Here is a 26,149-nt window from a genome sequence, read left to right as displayed (position 1 = left end):
GTACAGAGCGAGAGGATCACAGTAAGCAAATCAATTCTGACCCCTTTTCATTCGACCGGTGCAAAATAGGATCTTCTGTGTTTCCACTCAGCATTTAAGGTGAGGCTGCAGTTTGCTTGTGTCCTGGCTGCACTGGGTCCAGCAACATTCCCCTGATGTGCGCACCCAACTGAAAACTGGCTGTTTCAGCAGGAGGACAGTGCTACTATACTATGAGGATAATCACAGCTTTCAAAGGGCCTAAAGAAATTCAGGGGCTGCAGGTTAGAGTTAAGTGCAGTCCACTACAGCATCACCATGCATGTTTGAGAATGACATTACAATGCACAAAATGTGCACAGATCTAATGACTAGAAGCAGGTCCACTGGTGTTTTTAAATCCTGCCAATGCACATGGAAGAACCATCTAGATAATTATGGCATCATACCGGGTGTCTAGATCGTGTTCAGTTCTTGTGCCTGCTCTGAATGCACAACCCAATCATCGCTAGGAATACGAGGTCTGCCTTTGCCATATGTACACAAACCTGTCACAGCTCATTCTGAAAAATGTAGTGGATGTATTGAACTCTGGTGTAAAGTTTACAGACAATGCAGAGAAACGCCCCTCCCACCACCCCAGAACAGCCTTGTTAACATTCGGGGGAAATAATCTTCTTAATAATGATGCATCGCCTTGGAAGTACCATGAACATTATTGCAGCTGTTGGTTAAGTAGAATGAGTTAAAGGGCAGGGGAGACCACACTGCTTTCTTTCAGTATCTTCAGTCTGCTTTATTGTGAAGGCAACAAGTAGCAGCTGAAGTGAAGCCTGAATCTCTCACAAAACAGCATGTCCATCTCCAGGCAATCTGTGAAGAGGAATCCAAGTGTATGTTAATACAAAATGTTACAAGGGCAAATAGTGACAACTGTAGCAAGTTTCTTTTAACTTTATACCTACATTACAACAATTACACTTCAAAAGTACTTCATTGGCTGTAAAGCGCTTTGGGACGTCCTGAGGTTATGAAAGGCGCTATATAAATGTGAGTCTTTCTTTCTTACCTCTCGTCCACCCCTTTCCTTCTAAGCCACATAAATTGAAATCCTTTTACAGACCCCATCGCCACCAGGGCCATACCCAGAAACGAAGGGTCACCTGCGACAGCAAAGGGGACCGGGACCAGCCAGGATCCCAAACCAAACAATGCCCAGACCAGCGAGTCAGCAGTTCCCTGTGCACTGCTAGACGACAGTTCCTCGGGGAGCAGCAACAACCCAGGGCGCAAAGAAAGGACAGGGAGGTCATAGGCATCTGTGAACCGGCCCGACGCTAGGAATCACGGCAACAGCCCCAAGAGCAGGCAACTTGAGCCAACTGGGTTCCCACTGCCAGCACTGGGCACTGCGCCGCCATCAGACTGTAGGGACACCATCCAGCAGTTCTGGAACTAGTTTGTCCTTACGCATCGGTCACCGCATTGATAAGGTATCTCACCAGTTTAACGTACTTGTCTCACAACGGAACCAGAAATGTAAATGTATTGCAACCTTGTTTTTCTGAACTTGAATGTATATGAATGCAATGAGCCTCTGGCATAATCTATATGTGGGGGGGGGGGGGGGGAATGGCGTGGTCAGGGATGCATACAAACAGCAACCACCAGCACTCTACTGCACCAACCACTCACCCAAGATCGAAACAACCTGCCAAGGGTCAATCAGATAGAGCTAAGCCCAGAGCACAGTCAATGCAGAGGCGATTTGCACGAAAGGCTTAGGGGAGAGTGATATCATGTATCCTACATGGCTAGTGTTGGTACTATCACAAGATGTGCCACCACAGGGCACAGCAGTGGGAGACTTGTAGGTTACCTGTACATGTGTGCCTGGCCTAGTATAAAAGGCACGCCAGCAGGTGTGATTCTTACTCTGGAGTTAACAAATAAAGGACTACGGTCACTACAGTTCAAGCACAAAACATTGCCTCGTGGAGTTAATATTAGACCATCCAAGGACACAACAATAACCAGGGTGGTGCAGTGTTTGTACATGCACATTGCTATTTATTTAAAATGAGAGATGCCACTGAACTAGAAATGGACTGAAACAATTTGTAACACAGAAAAGGGAGTCAAGGGTTATGGGGAGCAGGCAGTGAAGAGGAGTTGAGGCCAAGATCAGATCAGCCATGATCTTATTGAATGGCGGAGCAGGCTCAAGGGGCCAAGTGGCCTACTCCTATTTCTTATCTTCTTAAAACTTTAATGCAGTTGGCAATTCAGTGGCACAGGGACTGGATCAGTTTCCCCCCCCCCGCTCAACTGCACTGTCTCACAGCACGCCCTTTTCTATAAGCTATGAATTATATAAAATATAACCACTATTTACTGACAGCGTTTTGGATCATGAGCCACAAACCATCTGCTATCTATAAGCAAGATGGGGTTGTGGGTATCTACAGGTTTTGAGAAATGAGAACATGACAGCATTTTTATTTATGGGATAGTAACATACTGTGTATATGAATATGACTAATCCACCAAACTGGTAAGGTTTTCTATCACACCCAACATGTTTATTTAATTGCAGCATGCACACAAGATTCGATGCCGAATTAATGCTGTTTAGTGCAGCTTGACAATAGAATTAATATTCATTAGTTATCCAAGTCAAACATATATCTCAACGGCTCAGCTAAATAATGTCACGGGGATTGATGGCTTTACCCCTCACTCACTTTCTTTCTCTGTGTTGTGCACAATCCTGAACCTGTAGAATAGGGAGGTGATCAGCTCCCAGGCCATTGTCAAAAGCTGCTGTTATAGTAGCAACTTTTTAATTTGGATTCCCAAAGAATGGCTTCTTTCAGTCTTTAAGTTCCCAATCCTGGCTCCCTTAGCCTAGCAGCAGACAAACAACCATCTTTTAGAATCCGAATTACAACAGCACCAATGCAAAAACAGCTTTGTTTCATCTATAAGCTCGGACACCGAGGGGGGACAAGAATTGCTCAAAGTCCCTCTTACTTGCTCGCTGACCTACACTGGCTCCCAGTCTTGTAACGATAAGGTTTTACTATGTTAAAGGTGCTATATAACTACAAGTATGGGAACGGTAGCATAGTGATTATGTCACTGGACTAGTAATCCAGAGGCCTAGACTAATGATCCAGAGACATGAGTTCAAATCCCACCACGGCAGCTGGGGAATTCAGTTAATTAAGTAAAATCTGGAATAAAAAGCGAGTATCAGTAATGGTGACCATGGGCTAGAATTTCCATTGAGATCGCTGCCGTCCGATTCTTAGCGGTATTCCGGCGGTTGCGTCTTTTGAACCGACGGAATACCGCTGCTGCGCTCTCCCGCGATTTTCGATGGTCGATTCCCGGCGGCGGCGGTGTGTAGCGGTAGCGGACTGGAGTCGGTGATCTGTTTTCTCCCGTGATTTCGGGGTCAAAGGTGACCCTGCGCATGCGCAGAGAAGACAGAGTGTCTGACATTTTGAGAGTGCAGAGGTGGGGATCAATTGAGAGAGAGGGGAGTTATTTAAGATCTGTATATAAAAGGATTTGGAAGATTATTAATTGATAATATAACTTTTAATAATAGTACATCCTAAAAAATATTTAAATATAAAAATCAGTATAAATAAGTTGGAAGTGGAGGGGGGAGGTAGATGGCAGTAGGAGGGCCGTTCATTTCTCCGAAGAAGCCCAGGAATTGTTGGTCCACGAAGTGAAGGCCCGCTGGGATCAATTAACACAGGGGGTGGGCGAGGAAAACCGGCACCAAATGTGTATCAGAGGTTATGGCGAGAGATTGCTGAGGCGGTGTTGTCCGTCACGCCCGTGATGCGGGGCCGAACCAGTGCCGCAAACGGTGGAATGACATCGTTGGGTCTGCGAGAGCAAGTAATAACTTTTATCATGCACTGACTAATTACTTTTAGGTAGTGCCACATTTTATTATGTTGTAAAGCTTGATGACATTTTTATTTCCCATCAGTGATCTCATTGTGTTAGTCCTCTGCATTTTCATGGGTTCGTTCTCTGTATTTTCATGTGTTCGTCATGCAACACTTGCGTGCTAACAGAACTTAAACGGTGCACTCGTTGACGAAAAGGACTGGGGACGGCTAATTGGGGATGTCTACCTATATATGTATATGTGTATGTGTGTGGGTCCGGTATTAATAGCTGTGAAATTAGTTTACACATATTTTTGTCACCTTTGCAGAAAAAAATTAGCCGGCAATAGGGCGGAGCTCCGCAAAACGGGCGGAGGTCCGCCAAAATTCTTGAATTAACAGATCAAGAAGAACGCGCTGCAGACCTGACTGGAGCATATGATCGCACCGCCTCATGTGTTGGTGCCGAACCAGTTCTCATGGAGGGTAAGTCTGCATAATCCCTGGGCTGTACTGCGGTCATGTAATTCAATGTTATGTCAATATAATGTAGAATATAATGTAATACTGGGAGCACGAAATGTTGTTAGTTCTGACATGAATTTTTGGTTGATCACACACTACCACTTGGAAAGCAACAAACTGGGACTCGAGCTTTGTTATGTCATGTAGTTTCTGTCTACTTTGCTTATGATAGTCTCATGTAATGATTCTCGATAATATGTTTGTTCTCCACATCAGCCTGCGCAAAATGAATTGCTCTCATGTTACCTCTGACCCCCCCTCCCCTCCCGTCACCAACCATTAATGTTATGTTTTTACAGTTGCACAGGAGGAGCCGCCTGCCCCTCCCAGAGAGGAGTCATTGGAGGAAATGAGGATGGAAGAGACGGTGCTGGAACAGATGGTTGAGGAGCAGGAGGAGAACACTCCTCAAAACTTTGTCACGGTAGTGGTGCAGGAGGAGGGAGGGGTGGCGGGACTTGAAGGGTCCTTTTTACCTGCGGCCACCAGATCCTCGTTGGAATCCAACTTTCTTGGATTCCGGTCCGAGGAAACGGGACCAAGCGGCATGCAACGGCGCACACCGACCCCGATGATGAACCCGCGGCGGCTGATCCAGCAAGGTGGGAATGCTGCGAGACAGGCAGATGCAAACCTGGACATGGTGGGACTGTCTAGGATGAGCATCGACTTAAGTCAAGAGCTCCTCCAGGCCATTGCTGGGCTGTCTGCAAACATCGCCGCTTTAGCAGCCCGTCAACTGGAGGACATGGCGGAGCTGATTGCAGTGGTGAGGGAGAATACCCAGACCGCCAATCCAAATGCTATGCGGCAATTAACGGTCGTGGGATATGGGACACCATCAATGGTGACAGCACCTGATCGTTGGGAAGAACTAGTTTCTTTCGACTTTGAAAATGGGTCCTCAGCACCCCCAGCTTCTCCAGATCCCCCACACATAGCACATCCCCCACCCCCCTCAGCAGTCACGCTCGAAGTGCTCTGTTGCACGACATACTGGTCCCGACGTGGCCAGGGCCAAGTTCAGGGGGAGATTGGGGAGGAAAGGTGTTGGGAAAGGTGGCCACATGTAGAAACGTGGAACCCTCCACGTTTGAGTGTTGTTTTTACTGTTGTTAATGTTTTATTTTGTAAAATTTTCATTCCGAAGAATTATTTTATTTTATTACATTGTTAAAGTTTAATAGAAATTACAACTTTTATTAAAAAAATGCATTCAACTAAACCATTCTTGGACTGTGTCTCACTCACGTCTGGGAAATAATGAGTAACAATCATTGTAAGGGTCAGCAATATTGGCATTGAAACTACAGGCCCCATTTGTTTTAAAGCAATTATCCACAATATATTCAAAACTACTCCAGAAATTATTCAAAATGAATGAAAATCACTAAAAAAAATACATTGCCTGCAAACTAATTGAATCTCTTAACTGTAGTGACCCATAGTTGTCTTATAATTTAAATTTTCCTGATATATAGATATAATCTAAACATAGGCATTTCCTAGGGGAAAATATGTCCCATATGACAAATTTTAGCTAACACAACTTTAAATGGGTGATTGTCGGTGTCCCTGGTAATTGTACTCTTGGGTTTTACTGTTTGCCACATCTTAAGTTTTTAATGCATTTATTAGAAACCAACCCACGACCAGTGGGGTGAAAAATTCCAAAATACAACAGAAAATGTGGGAAAAACGCAAGAGTCAGTGAAAATTTGCAAAGATAGTTTATTGTGCTTTGGATGTGTGCTTGTCACTGGAACTGAAAAATAAGTTTAAACATTTTTCTTTTTTTCCATAAGGTCTAGTATTTTCTGGCAACTATCTGCAGATTGACATTTGTCAAGGCTTCAACTCGTGTCCAGTAACTCCTCTCCACCCACCAATGCTCAAATAGCCTGTCAACACTGACTATCGAGGCTTAGACATGAGAATGTCCTCTTGGCTGAGGCAGTAGACGGTTCACTGTACCCCCGGGGCCATACTCCAGCAAGATCCAACATTTTCAGAACAGAAAAAGTGGGGGGGGGGGGGGGGGAAAGAGGGGGGGGGTGCAGTTGCATGGTAGTAACTTATCTTTATTCAGGAAATATTTTGAAGCAATAGAATTTTACTGAACGAGACACTCGTGGGAAAAGTTCTAAAGATACTATCTGAAAATTGTGAAACTGATGGAAAGGTATTGACGTTGCAATTGTTTCGGAGCCCTTGTTTTATGTGGAGCGTTGCCATAAATTAGACAGTTTCGCCAATTGTTTTCATGCACTATTCGAAAAACACCTCCCAAATTGGACCTTTCTTGTTATCTGTGGAGGAGGGGATCTTGGATCATTTGCTTATTTGTTGAATGTTATATTTTCTGAGGCCTCGTGATTGCTGGGCCGACTGATTATAGTTTGTTTCTGATCAAATGCCCCTGTTTCTTCTTGTCCTCGTTCAAATACATTGGGAGTGAAAGATAAACTAAAAATGCAGCCTTTTCCCCCCCCCACAGAGAAAAAAAACCAAAATGGAGGCATAACGCTGGGACAAAGCAAGGCAAGTACCTAAAAAGTGGGCGGTGCCAATCCTGAGTGATAGCGGCGGCAAAAACAACATGTTTAGGAAAATTAGCGCTGCAGAGGAATTTTCAACGATTTTTGGGCGAGAAACGTGGGCTGGCGATGTTAATCGTAGGGCGAAATTAACACCGCCGATAATCGGAAGTAAAACCGGCGTCAAACAGGCAGTTAATTCGCCTTTTTGGTAAAAACAGGCGGTAACTGGGCGGTAATCCGGCGATCCCAGTGGAAATTCTAGCCCCATGAAATTACCGGATTGTCGTAAAAATCCATCTGGTTCACTAATGTCCTTTAGGGAAGGAAATCTGCCGTCCTTACCCGATCTGGCCTATACGTGACTCCAGACCCACAGCAATGTGGTTGACATTTAACTGCCCTCTGAAATGACCTAGAAAGGCACTCAGTTGTCAAGAAGACAGCTCACCACCACCATTTGAAGGACAATTAGGGATGGGCAATAAATGCTAGCCCACATCCCATGAACAAATTTTTAAAAGTTGTTGTTGTACTCTCTGTGCAACACAAATATGGATGTGAACTCAAACCCTCGTCCCATCTTTCGACACCTGGGGTTTTTAAGCGGATCTATTTCCTCCTGAAATGAAGGAGCTCGGTGCAGTGAGCACCTCCAAAACCGTATAGCTCCAATCTGTTAACTGGGATGGCGGAGCAGAAAGTAAAGTACCAGGAGTTCCATTTATCATATCTTCGCTGCTGACCAAAGCCACCACTGCCTAAAACTCTATTCATTAAGTGACCTTCTGACTTTCAGATTTCATTTTTCCTGAGTTAAAGTAAAAAACAACAAAAATTGGGTGAAATCAGCAGTGAGCAAATCACTTTGTGCAGGTAAAAAAATTAAACCGAATGTTTGCACTCAGAATTAGGCTTATTTCTGCAACAAATAAAAACTTGCATTTATATAGTGCCATTCACAACCGCAAGACCTCCCAAAGTGCTTTACAGCCAACTTTTGAAATGTAGTCATGTTGTAATGTAGGAAACCCGGCAGCCAATTTGCGCACAGCATGCTCCCACAAACAGCAATGGAATAAATGACCAGATAATCTGTTGTAGTGATGTTGGTTGAGGGATAAATATTGGTCTGGATACTGAGGATAACCCCCCCAGCTCTTTTTCAAATAGCTCCATGGGATCTTTCCTGTTCACCTGAGAGGGTAGACAGGGCCTTGGTTTAACGTCTCATCCGACAGTGCAGCACTCCGTCAGTACTGCACTGAAGTGTCAGTCACGATTGTGTGCTTAAGTCTTTGGAGTAGAACTTGAACCCATGACTTTCTGACTCGGAGATGAGTGTGCTTCCACTGAGCCACAGCTGATGCACAAATTTGGAAGAAATAAATAAAAGACATTAAGTAAATAATAAAATCTACCAGCTATCTTCCTAAAAGACAGTGTCAAAGCACACTGGCTGCATCATTAGCACCTCCTCTCCCATGGAACTCCGCCCACCTTCCTGTATGTGACCCAGGTGACTGAAGAGGCCTTCTATTTCGATGAGGTACTCCCTGTGCTACACACAGGAAGAGGTGCATGCACCTCTCCAGAACTACTGCAGGCTGATGTCTCCAGGTTTTGCCCTAGATTTAGGATTCATCTTTAGGGGGTTCATTATCATGTTAATTGCAGAAATCAGTAGGTTTATTGGCAAGAGTCTGAGAAAATAACAGCTTCATTAACTTCCAACACCGTGCCACACAAATAGATTGGCTGCGTGAAACGTAACAGACAAGCATGGGTTACAAGCCACAAATGCTGCATTTCCAGGTCGGCATTGCTGCTACATTAAAAGAAACATCATGTTGTGCAAAATTAATTATTTAGATAGACTGAATCTACTTACAGTTCAGCAGACTTGAGCCTCAGTTTCACTGTCACCTGCTGTCCCCTTTTACTGAAACTTTCAGAGCTTTGTCCTAGTAAGTGAGCAAACAAAATAGTAAGAGGAGATATGACAGCAGGCAAGGCAAACACAGCTCATATAACCTTCTCCCAAAAGAATACTCTCTTCAGACTCGGATATTGATCTCAGTTTAATTACAGAAGCCATCGTTTCCCGATAGGCAGAATCGGGATGTTCCCAGAATAAACTCATTTCACAGCAATAAGTTAGAAGGCAATAGCTTCACCAATTTTCAAAACAAATTACTTTTGTTTGAGAGTTTTGTGATATTACTGGGGAATGGAATATTCTGGGCATACAGTATACCATGGTCAGACGCAGAATAAAATGCCCTCTACTCTGCCCCAAGTATAGTCCTCAGTCCCCTCAGAAAAGCATAATTTACTTTTCATCCGTCAGTGTGTGAATCATCTCTAACTGGAAAATATATATATATATATATAATATATATTATAACATATATGGTTCAAGATGTAAGAGTAGAGAAGTCCAGCTACAACTATACAAGGTATTGTTGAGGCCACACCTGGAGTACTGTGTACAGTTTTGGTCTCCGTATTTAAGGAAGGATATACTTGCATTGGAGGCTGTTCAGAGAAGATTCACTAGATTGATTCCCGAGATGAAGGGGTTGACTTATGAAGAAAGGCTGAGCAGGTTGGGCCTATACTCATTGGAGTTTAGAAGAATGAGAGGTGATCTTATTGAGACATACACGATACTGAGGGGGCTCTACAAGGTAGATGCAGAGAGGATGTTTCCACTCGTAGGAAATCTAGAACTAGGGGATATAGTTTCAGAATAAGGGGTTGCCCATTTAAAACTGAGATGAGGAAGAATTTCTTCTCTGAGGGTGGGAAATCTGTAGAATTCTCTGCCCCAGAGAGCTGTGGAGCCTGGGCCATTGAATATATTAAAGGCAGAGGTAGACAGATTTTTGAGCGATAAGGGAGTGAAGGGTTATGGGGAGCGGGCAGGGAAGTGGAACTGAGCCCAAGATCAGATCAGCCATGATCATATTGAATGGCGGAGCAGGCTCGAGGGGCCAAATGGTCAACTCCTGCTCCTATTTCTTATGTTCTTATGCAAGATATAATGACAATGGCAGGTAGCTATGGAATGATGAGTTTGTTGGAGACCAGTGCAATTTATTTTTTTTAATTGATTCATTCTCGAGATATGGGCATCACTGGCAAGGCATTTATTGCCCATCCTAGTTGCCAGAGACGGTGGTGGTGAGCCGCCTTCTTGAACTGTTGCAGTCCGTGTGGTGAAAGTACTCCCAGAGCTGTTAGGGAGGATTTTGACCCAGCAACGATGAATCATAATTTATCACATGTGCCGTCTGTTGCTTCTGAGTGAGATTGTCAATTAGTCCTAAAGTAGAGATGGTTGTGTGCTGTGGGCTCATCCGCACCAGGAACGAGAGACTGCCCAAAGGCATTCCATATCGGACCCTTGCAATCAGTAAGCACAGGAGACTTTCATCCCATCAGTTTATGCTGGATTCGATCACAGGGCCCAGAGTTATAGGCCACTGCACCAACCAGTCCCCTGAATAGTCCATTAATAGAAATTATAATGCATTGTCAACTGTACATTTCCTGAGTTTTCATTACTCTTGGCTATCTGAAATCCTTACACATGTGATGGCATAGTGTTCTTTTATGAGGCACCAGTAATCCAACAGAACAATGGTCCTTTGGAGTAATTTCGACACAGTATATCTTATAAACTGCAATATTGGAGGAGTAGAGGATTCTCACTGATCACACCTTCTTGCGACGTTAACGGTTATATTTCTGTAATATTTAGTTTCAGTAAGTCACAGAGCAAAAAACTGACAAATGATCAAAATATCTTCAGAGCTGCAAGTACAGATTGTGAAGACTGAGGAGCTGCACAATAGGAAAATAATGACACCACCCACACCTCAATGCCACTCATGCTCTCAATCTCTCTCCAGCAGCAACGAATCATTATCTTGGAGCCGTCCTGGCCCGCAATTCCATTTCATCCTTCATCTCATCTGGCGCTTCAACAAAAAACTTTTTCCCTTCCTTTCAGGTGGAAAGGATCGTAACCTTCAACAACTCTTGGACACCAATGCCCCTCTGGAACCTTCTTCCCCTTCACTCCCCTCTCATCCCATCCCTTCTTCCAATCTCACCCCCTGCTGTGTTTTCACGATCCCCTCTCTGACCCCAAATGATCAGTCCTCATCCTCTTATGCCCCCACCTCAATTTCAAGCTTGGCACGATGCTTTTGTCTCCGTGCCCACTTCTTCGGCCAGGACTCTCCCCTCCTCCCCTTCCCCCCTCCCCCTCCCACTCCCCCTGACCTCCACCTCCCCCCCACCCCCTGACCTCCACCCCACCCCCTGACCTCCCCCTCCCCCCCACCGCTACCTTGGTCCACTCCTCAATCATCCCAGCACCTCCTCTCTTCCCACTGTCCAGGGCCCCAAACACCTGTACTTCTTTCAATTTAGTATACTGTAGTCACTGCTCACGATGTGGTCGCCTCTACATTGGGGAGACCAAATGCAGATTGAGTGACCGCTTTGCAGAACATCTCTGTTTAGTCCATAAGCATGACCCCGAACTTCCAGTCGCCTGCCCGTTTAATTCTCCGTTACACTCCCACTCTGATCTCCGTCCACGGTCTCCTACACTGTTACATAGAAACAGAGAAAATAGGTGCAGGAGTAGGCCGTTCGGCCCTTCGAGCCTGCACCACCATTCAATAAGATCATAGCTGATCATTCCCTTAGTACCCCTTTCCTGCTTTCTCTCCATACCCCTTGATCCCCTTAGCCGTAAGGGCCATATCTAACTCCCTCTTGAATATATCCAATGAACTGATATCAATAACTCTCTGCGGCAGGGAATTCCACAGGTTAACAACTCTGAGTGAAGAAGTTTCTCCTCATCTCAGTCCTAAATGGCTTACCCCTTATCCTAAGACTGTGTCCCCTGGTTCTGGACTTCCCCAACATCGGGAACATTCTACCCGCATCCAACCTGTCCCGTCCCGTCAGAATCTTATATGTTTCTATGAGATCCCCTCTCATCCTTCTAAACTCCAATGTATAAAGGCCCAGTTGATCCAGTCTCTCCTCATATGTCAGTCCTGCCATCCCAGAAATCAGTCTGGTGAACCTTCGCTACACTCCCTCAATAGCAAGAACGTCCTTCCTCAGATTAGGAGACCAAAACTGAACACAATATTCCAGGTGAGGCCTCACCAAGGCCCTGTACAACTGCAGTAAGACCTCCCTGCTCCTATACGCAAATCCCCTAACTATGAAGGCCAACATACCATTTGCCTTCTTCACCGCCTGCTGTACCTGTAAGCCAACTTTCAAAGTTGGCATACAGGTACAGCAAAGATGAACCATGACACCCAGGTCTCGTTGCACCTCCCCTTTTCCTAATCTGCCGCCATTCAGATAATAGTCTGTCTTCGCGTTTTTGCCCCCAAAGTGGATAACCTCACATTTATCCACATTATACTGCATCTGCCATGCATTTGCCCACTCACCTAACCTGTCCAAGTCACCCTGCAGTCTCCTAGCGTTCCCCTCACAGCTCACACCGCCACCCAGTTTAGTGTCATCTGCAAACTTGGAGATATTACACTCAATTCCTTCATCCAAATCACTGATGTATATTGTAAAGAGCTGGGGTCCCAGCACTGAGCCCTGCAGCACTCCACTAGTTACTGCCTGCCATTCTGAAAAGGACCCGTTTATCCCGACTCTGCTTCCTGTCTGCCAACCAGTTCTCTATCCACGCCAGTACATTACCCCCAATACCATGTGCTTTGATTTTGCACACCAATCTCTTGTGTGGGACCTTGTCAAGCCTTTTGAAAGTCGAAATACACCACATCCACTGGTTCTCCCTTGTCCACTCTACTAGTTATATCAAAAAATTCCAGAAGATTTGTCAAGCATGATTTTCCCTTCATAAATCCATGCTGACTTGGACCGATTCTGTCAATGCTTTCCAAATGCACTGCTATTTCATCCTTAATAATTGATTCCAACATTTTCCCCACTACTGATGTCAGGCTAATCGGTCTATAATTACCCGTTTTCTCTCTCCCTCCCTTTAAAAAAAAAAGTGGTGTTACATTAGCTACCCTCCAGTCCATAAGAACTGATCCAGAGTTGATAGACTGTTGGAAAATGATCACCAATGCACCATTATTTCTAGGGTCACTCCCTTAAGTACTCTGGGATGCAGATCATCAGGCCCTAGGGATTTATCGGTATTCAATCCCATCATTTTCCTGCCTAATAAGGATATCCTTCAGTTCCTCCTTCGCACTAGACCCTCGGTCCTCTAGTACTTCCAGAAGGTTATTTGTGTCTTTCTTTGTGAAGACAGAACCAAAGTATTTGTTCAACTGGTCTGCCATTTCTTTGTTCCCCATTATAAATTCACTTGAATCTGACTGCAAGGGGTCTACGTTTGTCTTCACTAATCCTTTACTCTTCACGTATCTATTGAAACTTTTGCAGTCAGTTTTTATGTTCCCGGCAAGCTTCCTCTCATACTCTATTTCCCCCTCTTAATTAAACCCTTTGCCCTCCTCTGCTGAATTCTAAATTTTTTCCTGTCCTCAGGTTTGTTGTTTTTTCTGGCCAATTTATATGCCTCTTCCTTGGATTTAACACTATCCCTAATTTCCCTTGTTAGCCACGGTTAAGCCACCTTCCCCGTTTTATTTTTTACTCCAGACAGGGATGTACAGTTGTTGAAGTTCATCCATGTGATCTTTAAATTTTGCCATTGCCTATCCACCATCAACCCTTTAAGTATCATTTGCCAGTCTATTCTAGCCAATTCACGCCTCAAACCATTGAAGTTACCTTTCCTTAAGTTCAGGACCCTAGTTTCTGAATTAACTGTGTCACCCAATGAAGCTCACCGTAAGCTCGAGGATCAGCGTCTCATCCTTTCGTTTACCACTTTACAGCCTTCTGGATTCAACATCGAGTTCAACAATTTCAGATCGTAACCCCTGCACCTAGTTTTTTTCTCTTTCCCATGGCAAGATGATTCTGCCATTTCCATCCTATTTGGAATCATCTTTTGTTTCTTAACTTGTCCCATTACCATCTCCTTTTGCCTTGCACCATCATCCCTTTTGTTTCTTAATCTCTTCTGCCTTCCATCCTGTCACAGACCTTCCCTTTTGTTCTTTCCTCCTCTCCTGCATCCTGCTATTTGAGGAGACCTGAAAACTACAGGACATGGGATGGGATCCTTTCATTGTCACTTCCAACTTGCTAGACCACTCCCATTAAAAAGCAGTAAGGAAGGATCACAAAAACTCTCTCTAACGTAGAGTTCTGTTCAGAGAAGTACTGAACACTGTAAAGCACAAGATTGTGTTTTTGGAGGGAGATGTCCAGAGGTGCTGAAACTAAATTTTCTAAATGAATTTTTTCTTAAAATCATTGGACCTACAAAGTGAATTGAAATGATACAGTACTTATCTACTACTAGAAAAACCTTTGTCTACACAAATCACTAGAAGCCTCTCATAACAAGAACATAGTATTGCAGAAATGCGTAAGATTATGAGGGGGCTTGACAAGGTGGATGCAGAGAGGATGTTTCCACTGATAGGGGAGACTAGAACTAGAGGGCATGATCTTAGAAGAACTGAGAAGAGGAGAAATTTCTTCTGAGGGTTGTAAATCTGTGGAATTCGCTGCCTCAGAGAGCTGTGGAAGCTGGGTCATTGAATAAATTTAAGACAGAAATAGATAGTTTCTTAAATGATAGGGGGATAAGGGGTTTTGGGGAGCGGGCAGGGAAGTGGAGCCGAGTCCATGATTGGATCAGTCATGATCGTATTAAATGGCGGAGCAGGCTCGAGGGGCTGTATGACCTACTCCTGCTCCTATTTCTTATGTTCTTATTACAGGACTTAAAGAACCTTTTGAAAGAAAGGCCAATTTTCCGTGAATGTTTTGACACCATGTCCGTGGACTATCCAATCCATTAAAAAAAAAATCGCAAATTATGAAATTATGACTGCAATTTTTTTAAACAATTATAAAACAAAATTATAAACATGGTGTTTTTAAAGGCAAACACTAACCCCTCTCACTGCTCCACAAATTGCTGCGTGTGTCTGGGACATTAGCTGCAGGGAGTATTTGTATAAAAATCAGTACAATAACTTATTGTGCAATATCACAACAAATGTCTCATGGTGATAGAAAGAAGATGCAGATAAATAACACCCTTCATGCCCTCAGGACATCCCAAAGCACTTTACTTTTGAAGTGCAGCCCCTGTTGTTCGATAGGCAACAGCCACACAGCAAGCTCCCGTAAACAACAAATAAATGAATCACTGGACAATCTGATTTTGGTGTTGTTACTTGAGGGAGGAATGTTGGCCATGATAATGGGAGAACTCGTTGCTCTGGTCGATCGTTTATGTCCACCCATGAATGGCAGGTCAAGGCATGCACCTTCAACAGTGAGAGACGGCACCCTCAACAGTGTCGCATTCCTGCACTGAAGTGTCAGCCTATCATTTGGGATAATAGCATGGAGAGGATTGGCTAACTAACAGAAAACAGAGTCAGGATAAATGGGTCATTTTCCGGTTGGCAAACAGTAACTATTGGGGTGCCACAGGGATGCGCGCTGGGGCATCAACTATTTACAATCTATATTAATGACTTGGATGAAGGGACCGAGTGTAATGTAGCCAAGTCTGCTGATGATACAAAGATGGGGAAAGGTGGGAAAGCAAGTTGTGTGGAGGACGCAAATAATCTGCAACGGGATATCGATAGGCTAAGTGAGTGGGCAAACATTTGGCAGATTAGAGTATAATGTGAGGTTATCCACTTTGGCAGGAAAAATAAAAAAGCAAATTATTATTTAAATGGAGAGAGATTACAAAATTCTGCTGTACAGAAGGATCTGGGAGTCCTTGTGCATGAAATGCAGAAAGTTGGTATGCAGGTACAGCAGGTAATTTGGAAGGAAATGGAATGTTGGCCTTTATTGCAAGAGCATGGAGTACAAAAGCAGGGAAGTCCTGCTACAACTGTACAGGGTATTGGTAGAGTACTGCGTACAGTTTTGGTCTCCTTAGTTAAGGAAGGATATACTTGTATTGGAGGCAGTTCAGAGAAGGTTCACTAGATTGATTCTGATTCCTGAGATGAAGGGGTTGACTTATGAAGAAAGGTTGAGCAGGTTGGGCCTGTACTCATTGGAGTTTAGAAGAATGAGAGGTGATCTTAGTGAAACATAAAATACTGAGGGGGCTCGAAAAGGTAGATGCAGAGAGGATGTTTCCACTCGTGGGGGAATCTAGAACTAGGGGGCATAGTTTAAGAATAAGGGGTCACCCGTTTAGAACTGAGATGAGGAGGATGGGTCATTGAATAAATTTAAGTTGGAGATAGACAGATTTTTGAACGATAAGGAAGTGAAGGGTTATGGGGAGCAGGCAGGGAAGTGGAGCTGAGTCCAAGATCAGATCAGCTATGATCTTATTGAATGGTAGAGCAGGCTTGAGGGGCCAAATAGCCTACTCCTGCTCCTATTTCTTATATTCTTAAAATTGTGACAGGTCAACAGGTCTTCATGGAGGCAAATCAGTTACTTTTCCCAGAAATGGGAGAATTCATTGTCACATTAACCTTAAAATTGTGGCAACTCGATCCCACTATGGAAGCATTTCTGCATCCACTGCCCATGCAATAGTTTGAATTGGTTTGTGAAGTGATTTTTCCAGTTTTAAAAATTGTAACCAGTACATTTTGTGCCAAGTTTCCCCTTTAACAAAGATTAAATGTAATTTGTTGGGGGAAACATTAGGGTAACAACTTTTATTTATATAGCGCCTTTAACGTAGTGAAACGTCCCAAGGCACTTCACAGGAGTATTATGCAATAAAAATTTGACACCAAGCCGCATAAGTAGAAATTAGCGCAGGTTGGTCAAAGAGGTATGTTTTAAGGTGCGTCTTGAAGAAGGAAAGAGAAGTAGAGAGGCGGAGAGATTTAGGTAGGGAATTCCAAAACTTGGGGCTTAGGCAACAGAAGGCACAGCCAAAAATGGTTGAGCAATTACAAATCAGGGATGCTCAGGAGGGCAGAATTAGAGGAACACAGATATCTCGGGGGGGGGAAAGAGGCGGGGTTGTTGGGCTGGAGGAGATTACAGAGATAGGGAGGGGCGAGGCCATGGAGGGATCTGAATTGAAAATAAGGATGAGAATTTTGACATCGAGGCGTTGCTTAACTGGAAGCCAATGTTGGTGGTCGAGCGGGACTTGGTGTGAGTTAGGACACAGGCAGCCGAGTTTTGGATCATCTCCAGTTTACGTAGGGTAGAATGTGGGAGGCCAGCCAGGAGTGCATTGGAATAGTCAAGTCTAGAGGTAACAAAGGCATGGATGAGGGCTTCAGCAGCGGATGAGCTGAGGCAAGGTTGGAGACGGGCGATGTTACAGAGGTGAAAATAGGCAGTCTTAGTTATGTTGCAGATATGTGGTCGAAAGCTCCTTTGAGGGTCAAATATGACACCAAGTTTGCGAACAGTCTGGTTCAGCCTCAGATAGGAGTTGGGGAGAGGGATGGAGTCAGTGGCTAGTGAACAGGGATGTGGCAGAGGCAAAAAACAATGGCTGCAGCCTTCCCAATATTCAATTGAAGAAAATTTCTGCTCATCCAGAACTGGATGTCGGACAAACAGCCTGATAATTTAGAGACCGTGGAGGGGTCGAGAGAAGTGGTACTGAGGTAGAGCTGGGTGTCATCAGCGTACATGTGGAAATTGACTGTGTGTTCGATGTCGCCAAGGGGCAACATGTAGATGAGAAGTAGGAGGAGGCCAAAGATAGATCTTTGGAGGTCACCCGAGGTAACGATGCGGGGGTGAGAAGAGGAGCTGTTGCAGGTGTTTCTCTGGCTACGATTAGATAGATAAGAATGGAACCAGGCGAGTGCAATCCCACTCCGCTGAATGACAGTGGAGAGGTGTTGGAGAAGGATAGAGTGGTCAACCATGTCAAAGGCTGCAGATGGGTCAAGAAGGACAAGGAGGGATTGTTTGCCTTTGTCACAGTCACAAAGGATAACCATTGAAACAAAGTTAAAAATTTAAGGGAGTGGCAGAAAATTGTTTGCGTGCTAAACAAAAGTAGCAAGTACAGATTTCTCTCCTCTCCCTACAAAACAAAATTCAACAAGGCCAGGGAAGTATACCCCAGCACATGCGCAGACATGATTTGCAGCCAGATTGTATATGATGTTTAAAACTATGTTTGTTTCCCAGCAACAATTCAGCAAGTCGCTGACTGGATAAAGATATCCGCAGACATGGAATTCCAATTAAAACTGAGGTCACACTGCTGCTGATTTTAAAACTTATCTAAATAATCACCACCAATTGCATGCCATCAGTTAGACGGACTTTCCGACGACTAGATGTTCAATGTTTCTGTGTCACATAAAAATTAGCAAACAATAATGCTGGGAGGTGTTACTATCGTAGGTAGAAAATAACAATGGATCACAGAGAAACCATCTCAGTAAGTGGTTCAAAGGTCATCGTAAACCAACAAGAGCAATTTATCATCTGAATCAGGAGATGAGATCTTCACTAAGCATTTCTAACCATTTAATTGTTTTTAATATTTATATAGCCGTGTTACTTATTAAAAATATAATTAAACCTGGCATACAGTATATTGGGCATAACTTTTACATATATTTTCCATGAGCGGGAACCCGTGAATGTGACAGCAAATCAGAACGATAAGGATATCTGACAGTGATTGTTACCGCACACAATCTGTCTACATACTGGTTGACAAAAAAAATTAACAAATGTGTGAAAAGCATTAAGATTTGATCTCTGAAAATTGATCAAATGAATGCACAACTTGTACATGGTAAAAGATTTCGGAAATATAAAGATGTACTATTGCTGTACCTTGTGTTTTGTACATTTCATTGAGAAATTATCTTCATTTAGGAAACATTCTGGAATAAAGAGCAAATGCAGGTCAACCAGGATTCCTCACTTTTAATTACACATTCAGACAGCAGAAATCAATTTAAACCCAATTAACAAAGACTCAAAACATAGACTGCGAGACCCCTAGCAGTGGATAACAATCACCGCTCCACCATTGGATGTGCAAGCACTGTTAACTCAGACTCTGGTAATGCAAACACAACATCCAACCGCATACTTATTTTTGAATAGTAATTTGCCAGCTTCATTCCCATATTCTTTAATCAATACCCAAGAATTGGGACTAATTGGACAGCTCTTTCAAAGAGCCGGCACTGGCACGACGGGCCAAGAGGCCTCCTTCTGTGCTGTAAGATTCTATAACCTGGAACCAATAGCAAGTGACAATGGTTATAATAATGAGCATTGTGTCATAATTCCATTTAAAGAGGAACGACAACCCAGGAACAAGCACACTTGCCCACATAAATGTCCTATCACTGTTGGCTTTGGTGCTGCCATTTAATTTGGTGACACCATAGTTATGGTGATGTTTATTACGGGAAGGCAACTCAAGTTTTCCTCCCTAAACTGCTGGCAATCATCTGTCTGTGCTGCTGGTTATAACGGATGATTTTTAGTGCATTAATGTGATGATGTGCTCGGCTGCTATACTTTCCTTCCCCTTTTAAGAGGGAAAAAAAGCAATGACACCACAGTTTTTCGTAACATGAGAAGTCTTCAGTACATAAAGGTCAATAGCAGGATAATGGATCCATCAGCCAATGCATCAAACACTATCGGCTGACAGATCCCATTAACCATTCACCAGCCTACTGGGACAATGCAGAGCCTTTCAGTACAGGACCAAGCTCTCTCGCTGTGCTTTAATTGCTTTTTCCTGTGTGTCACTGAAGAAAATTCCACCGCCCGCCTCCTTTGCCCTTTCTATTCTTCTCCTAACCCATACACTCCCCAAAAAATGATTAATTCATCTAGGGAATTGAATATACATCTTATCAGCATTGTCAGAGATTTCAGCACAGTGCAATGGGAATATGAAATTATCATACGAGGTTCACCATAGCCAGCCATACAACTGCAAGTCTTGTTTGTCTAAATTGGGGCGGTGTCTGGAGAGAACATTTTTGAGCTGTCGAACACTAGGATGAAGTACTGACTTGTCTTTGCTGATGGGGCAATGGTGAGAACAAAGAGGTGATGAATTAACAGTATCACACAAGAACATATCGCACACCATGAAAGTACATTGGCGTAAGTACAATTCTGCCTGAAGCATATTAGTACCCATATACTAAACAAGGCAGCAACGACCCAGTACTTCAAACTAGTGTTAAGCAGCTCGATGGGCTTCAGCAAATACTGACTCCGCTTTGCACTACTTCCACAGTTACATCAAATTGAACCTGAACATTATTTAAAATGATGGAATAAATTATACACAGCCCATTCCTGTTAATTTGAATAATTCGATTTATGCTAAAGGCCATTCTAATACAATTGCTTCATTTGAATTTCTAGATAATTCAAATTTGTGGGGGTGCAAAATAAATGACTTTGAATTATCAGGGGAGTGTGGTCCCAGAATAAAATTGGGTAATTACTTTTACTGGCTCACATGGCACTAGTGTTCATCAATTTAAATCACCAGTGTCCTTTCCAATGCAGAAAGCATTACCACAGCGAGATCATTATTTGCAGGGAACAAAATGGTTGTATTCAGCTCTTCATATTTAATTATGTAACAATCAAAAAGCTACTTCATCGTAAAGCAAAGGTCTGTACACAACTCCACAAACATTTTACCTTCTTGATCATAACCAAAAATAACTGAAGAGATACTCACTACTATCTACAGCACAGGCATAGTGGTACTTAAGAGGGCAGCCTTTAATGTAGCAGCCTAGAGTGGCACCAGTTCTCTGACACATGGAACAGAGCTGTAGAAACAAGGTCAACGTCAGAAAGACTTTTGCAAAACAAAACGGCATTTCACAGAAATAAAAGTACAAGTTAGGTAAAATCTTACAGGACAGCACAACCAGATTTCACAATTCTTCCACTGTACTGATTCTCTGAAACCTCAAGGGAAGGCACAGCGGGGCTTGTTCCAATACACGAGTCACTTGCTGCCATACCTGATGCTGAGAGGCAAAAAAAAAACAGCTGTGCTGGGAGGACCTCTAAAGTCTCCCTGGATAGAATGTATTTTTAAAAATGTGACTTTCGCTGTTATTTCACCTGATTGAGGGACTTCAAACAATGCAAGTTACATGACCTGTTGAACCTCCCATCCGGGCTCCCTTATCTGGCACCACCCCTCTTCCGGACCATTCCCGGCCACCGGGTGGCGCATGCACAGAACTCCGGCTTGAACAAATTGAAGTCCTTCCTCGTTGCCGACTCCCGCAATCACTGGCCTGACCCCGCGATCCACCGCCTCACCCCCACCCCCCACAACCTCCCTGACGCACTCCCAGCCCCAATATCCCCCTGCCCAGTCCCTGTACTATCCAATTTAACGTGCCCCCCCCCCCCCGGCAAAATCCCTTATCTGGCACAGGCCAGGTCCCAAGGGTGCCGGATAAGAGAGGTTTAACCTGTACAACTCTTTTCAAACTACCCCCCCACCTCAACAAAAAGATACTTCATCCCGAGGCACTACTGAAAGGGGTGTATAAATCAGGATAGAAATTTGCAGGGAGTAAACAGCTGCACTGTTAACTCTTCTCATTTAAGGAGAAGATAGACAGATTTTGGAACAATAAGGGAGTGAAGGGTTATGGGGAGTGGGTAGAGAAGTGGAGCCCAAGTTCAGATCAACCATGATCTTATTGAATGACTGAACAGGCTTGAGGGGCCAATGGCCTACTCCTGCTCCTATTTTCTACAATCATCTGATTTTGTTTTGTGACACATTAGCAGCACATCACATTGCAGCAATCCAACAAAGCTGCCAAGACATCAATCATCGCATCAACCCAATGGGCATGTAATGTGTTCAGTGACATACTCACCAAAAGAAAACCTATGTCCCATGTTTAGAACGTAGAAATCAATTAATTAAATTGAATTCTTAAAAATCACATTAAAATTTGGTTTCCCTTCCATTTCCCTTTATTTATCGGTTTCTCAGACACAAGATAGTCTTCCAGTTCATGTGTTGGCAGTTTGGCTTGACAGGTCTAACAAGTTGAGACATCAGTTCTCTGCTAATTGTTAGAGCATCAAGGCAGCTGCACTACCACAAGCCGATCTAACTTGGTAAACGAGAGGAATATACATGAACCTGTTCAACATGTTTTATTAAAAGACTTGGGATCATTGGTGAAAAATAAAGGATATGGCTGCAGGTTTGCAAAAAATAAACATTCTAGCCAAGTTTCCATGCATTTAAAAAACATAATCCAATGTTACAAATACAGCTTTCTGTCAGCTTGCTAACTTGTTTGCCCCCAGAAATTGTTTTTTTGGTGTTTACAAATATTTTGCATTGTTTCTACAGTTTGGAGAATGCAGAACAGTAAGTATTGCGAAAGTTATCCCCGTTTCTGTGGGACAAAGTACTGATGGAAAATATCATTACAGTGAACATAAGCCACTGATTTTCTCAGTTTGGAGTCTGCTTCAGCTTAGTGAATGATGCCCTTAGAATAACAGCACAGAAGGCGACCATTTGTCCCCATGGATCAGTACCAACTCTTTGCTACATCAATCCAAACCAATTCCACCGCCCTGCTCCTTTCCCACCGCCCTGCTCCTTTCCCACCGCCCTTTAACTTCCTCTGCTTCAAATATTTGTCTACTTTAAAAAAAAAGATGCAATGGTCTCCGTCTCAACCACTCAGGATGAATGAAAACTTTACTCAAGCTAGAATATATTCTAATAAATCAGACTAGTATTTTGTGTTTATAGAGCAGAAGAAGAATGAGATCCAGTAACTGGTTGTAAAGAGGCATCTCATTGAACAGAACACAAGTTGTACTCTGCCCTTCCTTCAGGTGGATAGACTATTTACACCACTCACAGTAGCAGAATGCCTTTCTCTTGCCCCCTTTAAGAGTGTCAGGGGCACTAGACTTGCAAACCCTTTAGCACCAATTTTCTTCTGGCCATCAGGTCACTGAGAGGAGCACCTAGAACAGACCCCGGAATACAAGACCTTCGATCAAGGGAAGTATCCTACAGGCCAACTCCATATGCAGATGACCTATCATTTTCACAGAAGGCAGAAACGTCAACCCTCCGTGAGCAAGACTTTTGGGAGTAAGAAAAATAGCAGGATACAGGGTTAGGGGGCCAAACCGGAGGTTGTGGGTTTATGCGACTGGCGATATGAAGAGACGCAAACCTTCACCCCCTCCCCTGTTTAAATGGAGAGGAAGGAGCAGACATACAACATGGTAATGTCAGCCTCAATGCATTGCACATTGGAGTACAAGTTTCTCCTTTGGACTTCTAGGATCAAGACAAGTATGGAAAAGTTACCTCTCTTTCAATGGTACGACCCCATGTTCACACCCATGTTCAGCTATTGGTTCTCTTGTATCCTGTAGAATAGATTTATCATAAAAAACTAGAGGGGGTTGGTTTTACTAGAAGGTAGTTGGGAAAGAGAGCTAAAGATTGAGGGGTCAGCTAAAGGGTCAATGAAAGGGAGCAGATTGTTTGCCAAATTCTGGAACCCAGTCTGGCATTCAATTTGCACCATTTAACTTGGTAAATATTTCCTCCTACCGCAGGAGAAGGGTCCACAGCCAGATAGGGAATGGAAGACCAGCAGGAAGAGTAGTGCAAGGAAGGTAGTGCAGGGGTCCCCTGTGGTCATCCCCCTGCAAAACAGATACACCGCTTTGAGTACTGTTGGGGGGGGATGATTCATCAGGGGAAGGCAGCAGCAGCCAAGTTCATGGCACCGTGGCTGGCTCTGCTGCACAGGAGGGCAGGAAAAAGAGTGGGAGAGCGATAGTGATGGGGATTCAATGGTGAGGGGAATAGATAGGCGCTTCTGCGGCCGCAACCGAGACTCCAGGATGGTATGTTGCCTCCCTGGTGCAAGGGTCAAGGATGTCTCGGAGCGGGTGCAGGACATTCTGAAAAGGGAGGGAGAACAGCCAGTTGTCGTGGTGCACATTGGTACCAACGACATAGGTTAAAAAAAGGGATGACGTCCTACGAAACGAATTTAAGGAACTAGGAGCTAAATTAAAAAGTAGGACCTCAAAAGTAGTAATCTTGGGATTGCTACCAGTGCCACGTGCTAGTCAGAGTAGGAATCGCAGGATAGCGCAGATGAATACGTGGCTTGAGCAGTGGTGCAGCAGGGAGGGATTCAAATTCCTGGGGCATTGGAACCAGTTCTGGGGGAGGTGGGACCAGTACAAACCAGACGGTCTGCACCTGGGCAGGACCGGAACCAATGTCCTAGGGGAAGTGTTTGCTAGTGCTGTTGGGGAGGAGTTAAACTAATATGGCAGGGGGATGGGAACCAATGCAGGGAGACAGAGGGAGACAAAAAGGAGGCAAAAGCAAAAGACAGAAAGGAGATGAGGAAAAGTGGAGGGCAGAGAAACCCAAGGCAAAGAACAAAAAGGGCCACTGTACAGCAAAATTCTAAAAGGACAAAGGGTGTTAAAAAAAAACAAGCCTGAAAACTGTGTGTCTTAATGCAAGGAGTATCCGCAATAAGGTGGATGAATTAACTGTGCAAATAGATGTTAACAAATATGATGTGATTGGGATTACAGAGACGTGGCTCCAGGATGATCAGGGCTGGGAACTCAACATCCAGGGGTATTCAACATTCAGGGGTATTCAACATTCAGGAAAGATAGAATAAAAGGAAAAGGAGGTGGGGTAGCATTGCTGATTAAAGAGGAGATTAATGCAATAGTTAGGAAAGACATTAGCTTGGATGATGTGGAATCTATATGGGTAGAGCTGCAGAACACCAAAGGGCAAAAAACGTTAGTGGGAGTTATGTACAGACCTCCAAACAGTAGTAGTGATGTTGGGGAGGGCATCAAGCAGGAAATTAGGGGTGCATGCAATAAAGGTGCAGCAGTTATAATGGGTGACTTTAATATGCACATAGATTGGGCTAGCCAAACTGGAAGCAATACGGTAGAGGAGGATTTCCTGGAGTGCATAAGGGATGGTTTTCTAGACCAATATGTCGAGGAACCAACTAGGGGGGAGGCCATCTTAGACTGGGTGTTGTGTAATGAGAGAGGATTAATTAGCAATCTCATTGTGCGAGGCCCCTTGGGGAAGAGTGACCATAATATGGTGGAATTCTGCATTAGGATGGAGAATGAAACAGTTAATTCAGAGACCATGGTCCAGAACTTAAAGAAGGGTAACTTTGAAGGTATGAGGCGTGAATTGGCTAGGGTAGAGTGGCGAATGATACTTAAGGGGTTGACTGTGGATGGGCAATGGCAGACATTTAGAGACCGCATGGATGAACTACAACAATTGTACATTCCTGTCTGACGTAAAAATAAAAAGCGAAGGTGGCTCAACCGTGGCTATCCAGGCAAATCAGGGATAGTATTAAAGCCAAGGAAGTGGCATACAAATTGGCCAGAAATAGCAGCGAACCCGGGGACTGGGAGAAATTTAGAACTCAGCAGAGGAGGACAAAGGGTTTGATTAGGGCAGAGAAAATGGAGTACGAGAAGCTGCTTGCAGGGAACATTAAGGCGGATTGCAAAAGTTTCTATAGGTATATAAAGAGAAAAAGGTTAGTAAAGACAAACATAGGTCCCCTGCAGTCAGAATCAGGGGAAGTCATAACGGGGAACAAAGAAATGGCAGACCAATTGAACAAGTACTTTGGTTCGGTATTCACCAAGGAGGACACAAACAACCTTCCGGATATAAAAGGGGTCAGAGGGTCTAGTAAGGAGGAGGAACTGAGGGAAATCTTTATTAGTCGGGAAATTGTGTTGGGGAAATTGATGGGATTGAAGGCCGATAAATCCCCAGGGCCTGATGGACTGCATCCCAGAGTACTTAAGGAGGTGGCCTTGGAAATAGCGGATGCATTGACAGTCATTTTCCAACATTCCATTGACTCTGGATCAGTTCCTATCGAGTGGAGGGTAGCCAATGTAACCCCACTTTTTAAAAAAGAAGGGAGAGAGAAAATAGGGAATTATAGACCGGTCAGCCTGACCTCAGTAGTGGGTAAAATGATGGAATCAATT

General features: G+C 43.9%; 1 protein-coding gene across 5 annotated transcripts in view; it reads right to left on the bottom strand.

Annotated features, from left to right (window-relative positions):
* Nucleotides 1–561: 561 nt before the first annotated feature.
* LOC139226624 (serine-rich adhesin for platelets) overlaps nt 562–26,149 on the bottom strand; it is a 45,843-nt gene continuing 20,255 nt past the window's right edge. For all 5 annotated transcript variants that reach the window (XM_070857508.1, XM_070857509.1, XM_070857507.1 and 2 more), the window contains 4 exons: nt 20,784–20,877; nt 18,893–18,942; nt 8,847–8,919; nt 562–852 (listed from right to left, as the gene is read on the bottom strand). In XM_070857508.1, coding sequence (XP_070713609.1) covers nt 8,878–8,919; nt 18,893–18,942; nt 20,784–20,877 — 186 coding nt within the window. In that variant the 3' untranslated portion in view covers nt 562–852; nt 8,847–8,877. The remainder of the gene's footprint in view (nt 853–8,846; nt 8,920–18,892; nt 18,943–20,783; nt 20,878–26,149) is intronic.

Source organism: Pristiophorus japonicus, chromosome 16 (assembly GCF_044704955.1).
Source record: "Pristiophorus japonicus isolate sPriJap1 chromosome 16, sPriJap1.hap1, whole genome shotgun sequence".
Lineage (NCBI taxonomy): Eukaryota > Metazoa > Chordata > Chondrichthyes > Pristiophoridae > Pristiophorus > Pristiophorus japonicus.
This window is presented reverse-complemented; position numbering and strand designations above follow the sequence as displayed.